Source organism: Carassius auratus, chromosome 40 (genome assembly GCF_003368295.1).
Source record: "Carassius auratus strain Wakin chromosome 40, ASM336829v1, whole genome shotgun sequence".
NCBI classification, from domain to species: domain Eukaryota; kingdom Metazoa; phylum Chordata; class Actinopteri; order Cypriniformes; family Cyprinidae; genus Carassius; species Carassius auratus.
Genome location: NC_039282.1, coordinates 15,159,854 through 15,173,788, shown reverse-complemented (window position 1 = coordinate 15,173,788; position 13,935 = coordinate 15,159,854). Strand labels below are relative to the sequence as shown.

Here is a 13,935-nt window from a genome sequence, read left to right as displayed (position 1 = left end):
ACCTTGTACAGAGCAGACTTTCAATACAAGCATTAATAAATGATTTATGAGAAGCATGGGAAAAAACTGAAGCTACATATATATATTTATACAAACATTATATACACAACAAAAACAGGCCTCAAAAAAAAAAAAAATCTCTGTACAGGTAAAAAATATACAATTTGTGGAGGAAACAAATTAGGTTTGTGATAAAAGTCATTACTGAAGCAGCATAAGCGTGTGGTTATCAATTTTCTATAAAGAGGCACTGCCTGTGTCCCTGAACTAACCGACCCTATTCCGCCCATCACATGCATGCATACACACACACACACACTTTCACATTGTGACTTCCCTTCAATCCCTCTCACAGCAAGCACGGCAAAAAGAAAACACTGCAGAACATTTAGGAGACAATCCCCCATCACATCACTTTAAACACAGTCCAGGAATACCTCAAACTGAGCCAGAGAAAGCACCACTTTCACCCATCATTTACCAACTTTAAGGTGCGGTACAAGTTGTGCCAGACCAAAAAAAAAAAAAAAAGAAAAAGAAAGGAAAAGGACAAACCGTGGTCCACTGATATATTAAGGCTGTCTGAAGGCCACTATCTGAAATGGGCTTATATATTGAACAAAGTATTGAAAGACACTTGCAACTAGGAAAACTAAACTTTAAAAAAAAAAAAAAATTGGGAAAATAAATAAATACAAAAAGAACCAACCTCACCTTCATCAAGGGGTTGGTTTGAGCAGAGGAAAAAAACAAAACCAAGTCTTAAACAAATACTACCAATTCATTGGTTTCAGTGCTGTGTTTTACATTCCAACTTAAAGCGACTTGTATGCCAGGTAGTCTTGCATGGAGAAAGGAATGGGCAGCGTATAAACCTGTTGGGTGGGCATGACTCGCCGCAGGGTCAGGCGGCACAGGTGCTGGAGGCTTGCAATGCTGCGGGGAGAAGCCCAGAAATGCACGCTGCCATCACGAGACCTGTGAGAAGACAAACGGATGACATACAGTCGATTTAACTTGCCACTGACACATTCAGCAGTTTTGGTAAACTATACCATGATCAAATGTCATCTTGAACAGCGTCTGGTTGTGTTTGTACAGTACAACTAGCCAATACAGCTTTGTAAGACTGCGGTTATAAAGTGACGTGACATACAGCCAAGTTTATGGAGTCATCTAACTGATTTGATCTACAAAAGGAAGCTGCAGAACCGGTTTAGTGTATTTGTTTAAGAAGAGATCGCTTGTTATACTTTTGAACAAAGTATGATGGAAGTTATTTATGGCGACGTTTCAAAACAAAAGAACAGTTAGAAGCCAAGATTCAGATTTGATCATTTATGTAGTAACACTATCCAGCAAACAATGGAGTAACAGATTCGTACCCAGCAGCTAAGACACTTCCGTCAGTAGAAAAGGCACAACAGAGGCCGTTAGTGAGAGGGGCGATGGCTTGAGGACTCTTCTCACCAATACTCCAGAAACGCACCAGCCTGAAAAATTAAAATACAAGATCATTTTATCACTGTGGTTTCCGGTGTCTTGCAACTGATATTCAGTTAGTTATTTCAGACACTACCATTACAAAGTTTAAGTTTAGGGACAAGAAGAAATTAACTTTTATTTTATTTTTATTTTTTTTGCTGAGCAAGGACACATTAAACAGATTAAAAAAAAAAAAGTGACAAAGCATTTATAATGTTACAAAAGATTGTTGTATCTTGTTGAATGTAAAAGGTTAAAAAATAAATTGTTTTTCAGAACCATTTATTAGAAAAAATAAATACAAATAAAAAAAAACTTCACAGTTTGCACAAAATTATTAAGCAGCACAACAGAGTTTAACAGTGATGAGAAAAAAAATTTCCGGAGCACAAAATCAGCATGTTAGAATTAGGGATGCATCAAAACAAAAACTGAAAACTTGGCTGAAGTGAGCATGAGCAGTACATTTATAGATGGCATCGCAACATTTTCTGCTGTTTTCGCTTTTGACCAAAAAACAAAACTACCATTTTTGGACGCTAATTTTTGACAGATGATATTTCGGTGCATCCCTAGTTAGAATGATCTCTGGAGGATCACGTGAAACTGAAGACTGGAGTATTGGTGCAGAAATAAAAAAAGTCAGCTTTGCATCACAGGTATAAATTACATTTCAAAATAAATTAAACTAGAAAACTATTTTAGTGTAATATTTCTGTATTTTTAATCAACTAAAAGCAGTCTTGGTAAGCATGAGAGAACTGTTATTTCATTTGTGCATAAAAGCAAAACAAAACTAATGCACAGTAATGCAACTTCTCGATGTCTGCCATTTTGTAGAGCACAGAATGGTTTCATTCTCTCAGTATCCTCCACCCAGAATCTGCACGAGGCACGGCGAAGGCAAACCAGGCGCCTCATAGTGATTAATGGACGTCATATGAGGGGCATGTGCTCTTTCTCAGAAAGAGGTCCTGTGACAAATCACACAATCCTTTCTAGAGCCCCAATCACCTCAACGCTTAATGCAGGCTACCAACTGCGACACAAACAATCAATATTAGGTTTTTAAAAGCAAATAACCAAGTGTTTGCTTTATCTTACCTGTCATCAGTGACGCTAGCAATGTGCCGTCCGTCATGGCAAAAGGCAACGGAACGAACCCATCGATCATTTGCCCCTCCTGCAAATATGGGTGAGGGAGGAGGGAAGAGATGCCTGAAGGGAAGATAGGAGATCAGTTAAACAACAAGAACTTGAGGGAGAAATCACACTGAGCAGAAAAAGCTAGAAGCTAGAAGTTAAGTGGAGGGGGTAGTCACATACCCCAGCTCAAGCAGAACGGTGGCTGTATGAGGGTCCCACACTATGACACGGGTGTCGTAGGAGGCTGTGGCCAGCAAGGCCCCGTCAGGAGAGAACTCACAGGACACCACGTCGTTATGATGGCCCTCAAGCTTACGGATCAGAGTGTACTTATCCATGTCCCACAGGAAGACCTGCAATGTAAAAGACATGAGTTATAGCCTACTGTGTTTTTCCACAGTTCAGAAACAAAGAATTCCAACAAAGAATTAATTCAAATTAAACAGCAAGATCAAAATGTGCTCAGTGTCATTTTTTAAGCGCTACAACCAAACCCAGAAAAAGTAGCACATGCCAATGAAACAGCAAGGCTTAAAATTGCACAAAACTGCACAATGACAAACTCTACAGAGCAGCTAGCAGTTGCAGGTCTTTAAATTACATCAATACTCACATTTTTTATATTAAAATCTACGGTACAAATCTGCATAGAAATACTACAGTGTACATACATACAATTACATTATTCCAAGAATTACTACAAAATGTGTAAATAAATATAAAAATACAAACAAGTAGTAACTTAAGGTAACATAATGTTACTCCACTGGCATCCCCTTTCAGTTTTAGTTCGTGAGTTTACAATAGGCTTGCACCGCGCCGGTGGAGGCCTACGAAGAGACAGAGATACTGCAAGAGAAGAGAACATTTGATGGCCAAAAGGTTGATGCCTTTGGCAAACACAGAACACAGACAAGTCACAACTGAAAACGGAGCTAATGAATCAACCGGGAGACTTTCTAGTGCTTTATCTGCTCCAGCACAATTTCTACATTTAAGAAAGTGTGAAGGTGTGGACACATTTACTGCTGTTCGACAAATTTTCTAAATGGCTTTAGAAAGATCGGGAACAGAAAGCCACTTTGTTTGAAAGTGACTTAAGTGTGAGCTATGCTTCATTGCTGCAGTATTAACAAATGATTACAGAGCTTTTTTGACTGCTAAATTTCTCTAATGTGACCACACCTTAACACTATATCTTTTTGAGTGCCAAGAAATCAAGGTGCCTGCCTGCATGGTCTTTATTTATAGGGAAACATTCTTGTTTATTTCTTATAAGCTACAGACACTGCACTTGAGGGAACGCGTACATATTTACTCAATAGCTATTTGCCGTTTAAACATTCTGGTGTTGGTGGAAACTACTACGGTGCATATACAAGGATAATTGAACATTATCTAACTTGGCAGTGTGAGATGAAAAGGCTTCAGGGTGCACAACTACTGCCAAAATTCAAGGCCAAGCCAGATATCTAGCTCAAAAAGAAAGAAACAGTTTGTTTTGGAAGTTAAACGAGTGCAATTTTGTCTACTTTAGGAGAAATAAGCACTACTATTATTCAGTGGTTTCTTTTAAATGAGGAAAACAAGTTGGTGTTTGCTAAAGTTTTCGGGCTGGCGTCATAAAAACAGACTCCGCTTTCAGAACATGACAAATTAGGTTATCCACAAATAGGGAAAAAATAAAAATAATTTCCACTTTCACACAGTAAATGCACACAGGTTTTGCTTCTGGTGGCTTAATGTATGATGCACCTATGATTGATAAATTTGCGCAACCGGTTTTCCAAATCCGAGTCATTAGACCAACATTATCAGTCTGCAGTCTTTTAAGACACAAGGAGCCCTTTCATTGCTCACACATGCCAACAATGCTCCAAATCCCCCCTCACCTACTAACCCCCTTACAAAAGAGTCTGAGTAGGGCTTTAATTACAGAAAAATCGATCAGCGGTCGAGCGTTGCGTATCAGAGGTGTCTTGAGTACAGTTAACTAAGACACTAATTAGTGGAGGGCTCTACCAGCTGACTCGTGTACATGTACAGCAGACACAATGTCTAGAGCTCCTGTTTTAGGGTAAATGTGTAGATGATGGGAATGCTACTGAATATAGAAATGAAAAGGGAGTTAAGGAAAGGAAGTAGGGGGTAGGAAGGTGAAGGGGATCTCACTGTCAACTCTTCTGAGAGATAAGGTAAAAGAAGTGAGAACTGTGTCAGCGGGAGTTAGACAGATATGGAGCAGAACCTACGTACAGGAAGCCCTTGTGGGCAGGAGCATGGAAGCCCCTGGGGCATGGGCACATGAGCGTCCAGCAGGGGCCCACGTGGTCCGCACCGGCTGCTCTATATGTCAGCGCGGCGCTTCCCTCAAAATCAAACTCAGAGCTCTGCCACCACCTGGGACAGGGAAAGCAAGACACTTATGGACACACACAACCATACAGTTCAACCCCTGCTGCCTGTTCATGGGAGGGGAGTTAGCTAGGAGTCCGAAAGACTCGAGAGCTGGTTTCAGGGATGACTTACTGACTGGAATACTTTCTTTGTTGTGCCATAAGGGCTCCCACACAACCAGCAGGATAAATACATCCAATACACTACTGTTCAAAAGTTTGAAGTCAGTAAGAATTTTTTTTACTTATCCTCACTAAGATACAAAAAAAGAAAAAAGTAGCAATATTGTAAAAACAAAAAATTACTACAACTTAAAATATCTTTTCTTTTGGATATATTCTGAAATCTCATTTATTCCTGTGATGGCAGAGCTGGAAGTCTCTTAGGATGTTATTAATAGTAATATGAAGAACAGCTTTACAGGTGGAGAAAATTCATAAAACATTTGCATTTCGATCTACATGCGCATAAAAACCAGGCACTCATTTGCATAAACAAAAACCAATCAAAAACCAAAACTACAGGCAGGTTTTACAGAAGCAGGTTATGGCACTGAGCATTATGATTTAAAGATTCATTTAGCACTCATTGATTGGTCATACCAGAACTATTAACAGTGAGAAACACACCAAACAGGTAAAAAACTGCAAAACGTACCGCTTTTCCGGCGCCTACGGAACAAAGGACAGATGAATCAGGTGAGAAAGCGCTGCAGTAGACCCAGTTTTGATGGCCACGGAGTACTTTCACCATGTTACCTATTAAGACAAAGAATTTACATTGCTTGAACATATAATAATACTTTTATTTGGTTTTCTGTTAACATTTACAGTTGTTTTTATTTTACAATTAAAGATAAACATTATGCAAACCGTTTACAATAATATCAAGTCTTTTCCAGAATTTCATTGTTTGTCCTTAAATATACTTTAGCAAGTAGCTGAATTCCTTCTCATGTCCCAATGGTGCCCACTATAAGACTGGTGAGAATTTTTAGCTGAACTCTGGCCAGCATTCCTTCATGCTTAGTCAAAAAAAAAAAAAAAAAAAGAAAATATTGGCTTCATTTTTTTTCTTCAAGTCCTCAATATTTAAATAAGATTCATGTGATCCTATTAAAACAGCAAGTGTGGCCTCAGATTTTGCAAGACCTGGAGAAAATATCAGCAAACATTCTTTTGGGCTTGGCATCCAATTATTTTCCAACTATCCCCCCTGAGTGGGTGTGCACATGCATGCTCAAGCGAGTGTGTGTGCTGAACTCCATGGAGATAAAATCTAAATAAACGGGCTGCAGAAAACAAAGCAGGCTTCTGTGCAGTAAACTTCTACTCCAGAGACTTTTCAGCTCGGGGTTACATACCATCTAGCTTTTAACATTGTTAACATTTTAACACTAATATGTAATGCTTCAAAAGAAAAGAAAAGAAAAAAATAGTAGTAGTGGTATTAAGTACAAAATCAACATTTGGTCCTGCTCACCATCATCTTTGAGGTCCCATACGCGCAGAGTCTTGTCTCTTGAAGCAGAAACCAGCACTAAACTCCCATCTGGGGCAAATGTTAGGTCTCGCACAATGTCTGTATGGTCCATCAGGTTCAGCAAAAGTTTTCCTGTATACAACAAAACAAGATTGAGGATAAAAGGTAAAAAAATAAAAATAAATAGGCCTCAGCCAAATAATTTCCGATCAACCACTGTTTACAGCACAAAGTCCATGTTAATCGATTCAAACTGTGTCAAGATTGCATCAGTATCAACATCTTGTTACTGCATTTCACACATAATTTTCCCTTTATGCTTATTAAAGCAGATGTCGAAAAGGAACTTCCCGAGGCGATTCAGAAAATATAGCAGTTTTGCACCTTTCTTTAGGAATGGTGTTGAATTGCCTAGAGGCATGTGGGAGCACATTCAGACACCTGCCAGACTAATCCACGTCAAATCCCTATAATTAGCTGCATCTACAGTCATACACAAATCTTTAACATGTGTTTTAAAATGATTACGGATTAGTGAAAGGGACTATTTGAAACCAGTCAACCATGAAAATATACATTCACTTTAGCATATAGAATGATGGGTGTAGGCCACAAATCCTGCAGAGATACTGTAGAATATGTTGCTATCAGATTTACAGAATGTTTGCTGAAGGGAGAAAAATAAAGGCAGCTGGAGGAGGAGTCTCGCACCCTGAAAAGAGCAAGTCTGCTGGGTAAATTTATTGCAGTGCAGTTTCAGTTAGAAGGGAGGTGGAGTGAAACACCGAAGAAAATATCTCTAACCCCTCAGAACAACCAATGGCAGTGTCTGTACAGGACCTGCCCACCTATTAATACATTTTACAGCTGTGCAAAAATGAATTATATAACTCAGAAGACTTGCAAAGTTTTTCTGCAGTCAACAACCACGTCTCCGTTTCACAAAAACACCAACGCAGTGATTCATTTTCTGACAGCAGATTTACACTCAGTTTATGCCCGTTAAAATATGAAGCTTCAACAAAAGGCACAAAAACAGAACATAAGTGGCCAAGAAAACAATGTCGAGTTTCATAAAGTGACAAGATATATTGTGTAAGGGAAAGCAGAGTGTACCTAGAAGTTTGAATAAATATGTACATTTAGTACTGACGGAAAATTGCATAAAAATACTAAAATCAGTAGAAAATACAAGAAATGCCTCTTGAAATTATAAAGGAAGTATGATTAAGTGATAGAAAAGGGTCAAAAAAAAAAAAAGGGTAGGGCTTAAAAGATCATGTCAACATCTTATATAATCTAATCACCACCTCGCCTCTCTCTTACACACATATGAGCGCACACACATCTGCTGGGAAACAGAAAAACAGGAAGCTGGCATGCAGAAGGGTTGAGAAAGGATGGCATGGGTGGATTTATATTTTTTAAACATTTACTTTAGCGCAGAAACATAAAAATAAATATATATTTAATGATAAACATTAACTGAGATACTAGATTAGTCTGTAATGATTGATTCAATAAGAAGACCCTCACCTGTATAGACATCCCAGATTTTGATGCGCCCGTTGTTGAGGCCTGTGGCCAGTAGCAACTGGTCCTGGCCGAACTTGAACCGATGCCATTCGATATTAACACAACGACTCTGCTTTTCAGGAACAGACGAGCCAAATGCCAGGCCCCAAACAATGTCACCACAGTCGATGGTGTGCTCTCTGGGCTCGCCTGGCAGCAGACTGCCTTCACTGTTCTGCCGAGAGAGCCGTCGAGGACCTGCACCGCTCGACCGATCTTCCTTTCTTACAGAACTAGGGTAAGAGGAAGGGAAAGAAGAAAAGGTAATTGTGTTGGATTGAGAATCATGTCTCTGCTTGATGGAAAACATAAGAAATTCACTTAAAATTAATAAACAGCAAGAGGACATTTGACTTGAAATGTCTTAAAAGCACGACGAAAAAAAAAAACACTATCTAGCATGTCTGTTGAAACAAGCAGCACATTTTAACTCCTAGGAATATTTGAACAGTAAGTAAACTCCCAGCCTTTCAACTTTGACCCATTTAATGTCACTTGGCCAGTTCATGAAACTCATCAAACAAGGTTCTAGAAACATGACAAGGTTATTGTGTGAAGGCACTGCAGAACTGAAATAGCCTGACATGTGTCAGCTAAAGCTTTTAATGGCACAGTGGCTTCCTTCTGTTTTAGCATTAAAGGAATAGTTCACCCAAAAAGGATGATTCTGTCATCAATTACAACTTGAACTTTTATTTTGGTGCCACTGAAATAAAAAAATTTTTATGTAAACTTTAAAGTTTTAGAAATGTTGCTGTGTTATCACTTATTAGAACTAGTTTTTTATATCTATCTATAAAAAAATTATGAAATATATTGAAATGAAAATACACTGAAAATTCATATCATATATATATATTTTTCCAGTTTATTTTCATTTAAATATTTCAGAATTTAATTCATATTAAGAAATTCTAGTTCCAAATCTAAACATACATTTAACTGCCAAATGACATCCTTTGTGTGTACACCTACTAATAAAAAGTTACTACACTTCAACATAGAATGACTGAAAATAGTTTTACAATACCATGGCTCTCTTTTATGGACACATGGGGAAACTGTTTGTTCCAACTATTGTAAATTCTGTTAAAGTTTTACTTGTTTTAAAGTTGTCTGCATGGTTTATGGTGAAATGATGTGTCTGGCTTTTTTAAATAAAGAATATTAGCTTAAGCATGCACCAAAACCACAAGATAATTACTTTTTACAAGAACCCAGAAAGACATTTAATATAAATGACACCCGAAGAAGTTGTTTGGTTGATCAATCTGTCCCCCACTCTTGCAGAAGAGTACAAGACCTACTGTATTTAACACAGGCAAAGAGAGGAGTAAAAAAAAAAACAGTCCTAAAAGTTGCTCAGTTGGAGGCATGCAGCCAAAGGGCAATGATGTGAACCTCATGAGGAGGATTTTGCATTCAGTACTGGATAATAGCTGGTTGGCAGGGCTGCATGCTTAGTGGCGGTGTCTCTATCCACACAGGGTAAGGTGAGAGGATAACTGGTGGTCTATGCAATACCGCTGAATGCTAAACAATCCCAAACACTGGGCACCACTGTGGCACAGCCACCATGTGAAAGCCCAGAGGGCCACACCAGACAACAAGCACACGCGCAGACTGCCTTTGTTTCTCACTATGGTGAATTGTTACAATACAGCTTGTGTGTTGATGGACTGACAAAGACATCAGTGTGTATACTCACAAGCTGGCTAAGCATTTTTTCCATGGTACAAGTCTCACAATTCGATGCCCTTGAGACCAAGCGAAGTAAGAACCATCAGGTGCAAAAGCTACAGTCCAAGTCTCCCGTCCAGACTTCTGGTCAAAGGGAGCAACAGGAGGTATGAGTTCCCCGATGAACTTAGCTTTACCTGTTGCAACAGAAAGCACATGTTTAAGCTTTAAAAATGTTTAGAAAACCAAACTAAGCAAACGTGCATGCATGACTTCATAGCCATCATTAAGTTAAATTACTGTAACCATTTGTTCATCTAGATTAACAAATTATAAACCTGTTAGGTAAAAAAAATAAAAAGTAGACAAAAATTAAATGGATAATTCAACCAAATATAAGGATCATTTAACTCGCTTTCATGTTGCTCAAAACCACCTTTTTTTCCTTGCTGAACACAAATATTTTTTATTTTAAAGAATGTTGGTAATTAAACAGTTTTGGTTACCATTGACTGCTATTGTATGGACAAAACTACCTCAGACATTTCTCAGAATATCTTCGATGTTCCACGAAGGAAAAAAGTGGATGCAAATGATGCCAATTTTATTTTGGGGTGAACCAGCTTTTAAATTTATGTTTTTAATTGCACCTTTTTAGAAAAATAAAAAAAAAATATCTTGTGGATCATCTATTTTTGTGTTTCTTGCATTTTTTGGTAAATAATTCAGTTAAATTTCTATAGTAACCATTCATTGCTAGTACTGATTTCAAAATTAATATGTAACAATTGGAATGTATAATACTTAATAGTAAAAAGCCAATGCATGTAGAATTGAGTGACCAAAAAAACGATAACTAGTTACCAGAAATATTGGATTAAACATTTGTTACTAAGAACATACAGACTAGTAGCAGGTAATATCTCATAAGTGAATAGATACTAGTCACTATATGAACATGTCCTGGACATTACAATTTAAAACCAACACAACATCACATTCAGCTCTTTTTTTGCCCTTTAAATTTTTTTAAAGTGTATATAATTAACACAAAGCATAAGTGCGTAACGTGTAGCTGAAGGTGAATCACTGGTGTGGTGGTGAGTCATTCACAGTGGTCTGGAGAAACCGCGGCTGAAGTGGGGGAGGGTGTGGAAGCGCTCTGGGTATATAACTACAGCACTAACAATAGCTAATAGAAGATTTAAAAATAACTGTCAATATTTTAACGGACATATGCGGCGTAACGTTACCCATTTGTTTGAGTTCCATCTGAGTCTTACCGACAATTGGTGTTTTAATATGGCTAATTTAGAGACACGACACAAACACTGGAATTATGAGGAAGTCGGTCATAGCTGCACAAATGTAAACACTCATTATATAAGATAAAACACACGTTAAAAGGAACTAACGTTAAACAATAAGATCCTGCTACCATGGAAAACAGTTAACAACGTTACGTGAAAAGGAGAAAACTCACCTATTTCATTTTCGTTGACAAAATCTGGGAAGCTTGCCATCTAAATCGAAGCGAGACTCTTAAATCTGAATCTTCTTGGTTAACGAAAATACAGCGTTCAAATGAATGCTCTGAACGGACGGAGAAGGCGGCGTGTTATGGCGAGTCTCTGGTGAGTCAACTGCCTCTGGGAATGCGGAGCGTCTCAAGTCGACGCAACGCCTGACTATATTTACATATACGACTGTTAGCCAAAAGTATTATCTTTAAGGTTCAAATTGAGTTTCATAAAACTGATTTTTAAAGAAAAAAAAATAAGCCAGTAATAATCTAGTTCCCTAAATCGCGTTGTAACGTTACTCGGTTTGAATATAACGTATTGTAATGGCTGCGTGCCTCTTAATGATTCGAACACACACACTGATGGGCGGGATACATTGGCGACGTCAGAACGGTTGCCAGGGCGACGGAAGATCAACGCTTTCTGATTTGCGGAAATCCGTTTACGCATGGCCTCTGATTGGCTGTTTACTCCAGAATATGAATGTAATGTATTGAGACCTATGATTGAGACCAAGAAGCGCTAAATTAATCCAGTGGCGTTATTTAAATGTTCTTTCTGAAAGAGCAACAAAATCTCCAATTCGGCGATGGAAATGCTTGAAAGGTCTCAGGAATTTAATGTCAAATTTATTTCGTGTTATTTTTGGTCTGTTGTGCCTGTTAATTTTTCTTGTCGTGATAAATCCTACTGAAGCTCTAGAACAAAGTAAGTTTTGTTGCAGTCATAGACTGTATAAAAACAGGTTGCAATGTTAAATATCAACGATTCTCAGTAAAGTTACGTTTAAAATTAGTGTTTGTGTGTGTGTGTGTGTGTGTGTGTGTGTGTGTGTATATATATATATATATATATATATATATATATATATATATTTATTTATTCAGGGTTATTTTAATAATTGTTTTGTTATTCAGAATAAATGTTATAGGAACATATCTATGTACATTTTATTGGTTGCAGATAAATAGGACTGTTTTATTATAATACATTTATACATGTATATTATCTTATTATATTATAAAAATGCACAATTGTTAATTCATACTGACATGACGACCACGGAGTGTTAAACCTGGAGGAAGTTAGAATACTTTTCTAGAACTGTGTTGATCCTTTCAAACAAAATCAGTGAAACTTTTTTTTAAATGGATAAAACTATTATACTGCACTGAGCAACCAAGAAGGTCATCAGTAAGAAAAATTAGTAAGAGACAGTTGATTTTTTAGGATAAAATAGACATAGATTAGTCTCTTTGGCATTTCACAGCTTAAGACGAGTGAGTCAAGTCCAGGCCTTATTACTGTGATTGCTAGAAGCCATATGACAACCTGATACATTTTCAAATAAAAAGTGGTCTGATAGAACTATAATGTAGGCATATGACCTTAGGGAAAAGACATGAACTTACATTTGTCCTTAAAGTCAAAAAAGTTGCATGCTTTTTTCATCATCAGGAAAACATGTTGCTACCAAAGGCAAAATAGATGGAGCCAAAAGCAGGTGGTTCATGTAAAACCTGCTTCAAAAAAGACCCAAAAGCACACAGCAAATCTTTTGGAATGGTTCAGAAGAATGATTGGTTTTCTGTTCAGTTACCGGGGGGTGACACATAATATACAGACTATATTCACAAATAGCACAGCCTCAAGTACATTATTTTTTTTCATTATACAATGCTTAGTACGTTAAAATATTTTTTCTTCTGCTAATGGATGTTATGGTTTAATTTATATCAACGAGAACGTACATGTGCCAAAACATTCTGCTTGCACAGTTCAGATAAGAACTGATAATGTATGATGAATGCGATCTTACAGTTCTGTCTGTCTGTTCTCCTTGTTCTTTATCTGTGGTTTCAGCTATTTAATTTTTTTTCCCCTCTACTAAAGTGTTAGATTGAAAAAGAGTTCTGGAATTATGTTTCTGGGTCAAGAGAAATTCATGTTTATTTATTAAAAGATCATTTTTAGTTGAGAAAAACTCTTCAAGGTCAACTTAGCGTATCATAAAGATAAGTGTGTTAGATATAGGAGAGGTTGTTTTTTTTGCCACAGTGCCTCGGTGAAATGTTTTTATTTTGTCTTTGTCATGTGATGTGACGTTGAATGGGGCTCTGTGCCCAGTTTGCTAGTAATTCCAGGAATATCAGTTCACAGATAGTTGATCAAGGGAAGGTCAATCAACTGTGTAATGAACCAAAAATGGTAAATCATTAAATAGATAAACGTAAATTTATCCATGTAAAAAAAAAAAAAAAAATACGTCAATGAGGGAAAAACACACCCATTATAAAGACATTTGCTGCCATCTACTGGTTCTATAGAACAGTGATTTTTAATGCCAATAAACCACAAATTTGATCCCCATTATGATGATACAATTTATAAACACACACACACACACACGTGTATGAATACTCATTTGATTGAAAAAAATTATATTGTGAAATATTATTATAGTTCAAAATAACTTTGAATATATTTTAAAATAGTTTATTGCGGTGATGGCAAAACCAAATTTTCAGCAGCAAAGACCCTTTAGAAAAAATTCTAATAAGCAGCTATGGTGCTTAGATATTATCAATTATATGGCTATTTATAACGAATTTAATTACTAATTATAACTAATCAGAGGATGAGATAG

The 13,935-nt window shown here is 37.2% G+C and overlaps 1 protein-coding gene across 1 annotated transcript; it reads right to left on the bottom strand.

Moving 5' to 3' along the window:
• LOC113058680 (WD repeat and SOCS box-containing protein 1) lies at positions 1–11,634 on the bottom strand. The gene is made up of 9 exons (XM_026226817.1): positions 11,249–11,634; positions 9,794–9,962; positions 8,047–8,318; positions 6,511–6,642; positions 5,686–5,786; positions 2,812–2,984; positions 2,590–2,703; positions 1,386–1,493; positions 1–978 (listed from the first exon to the last, which is right to left on the bottom strand). Exons 1-9 carry the CDS (start codon positions 11,286–11,288, stop codon positions 816–818), a joined length of 1,272 nt encoding a protein of 423 aa, XP_026082602.1. The 5' UTR covers positions 11,289–11,634; the 3' UTR covers positions 1–815.
• Between the last annotated feature and the right edge of the window lie 2,301 nt (positions 11,635–13,935).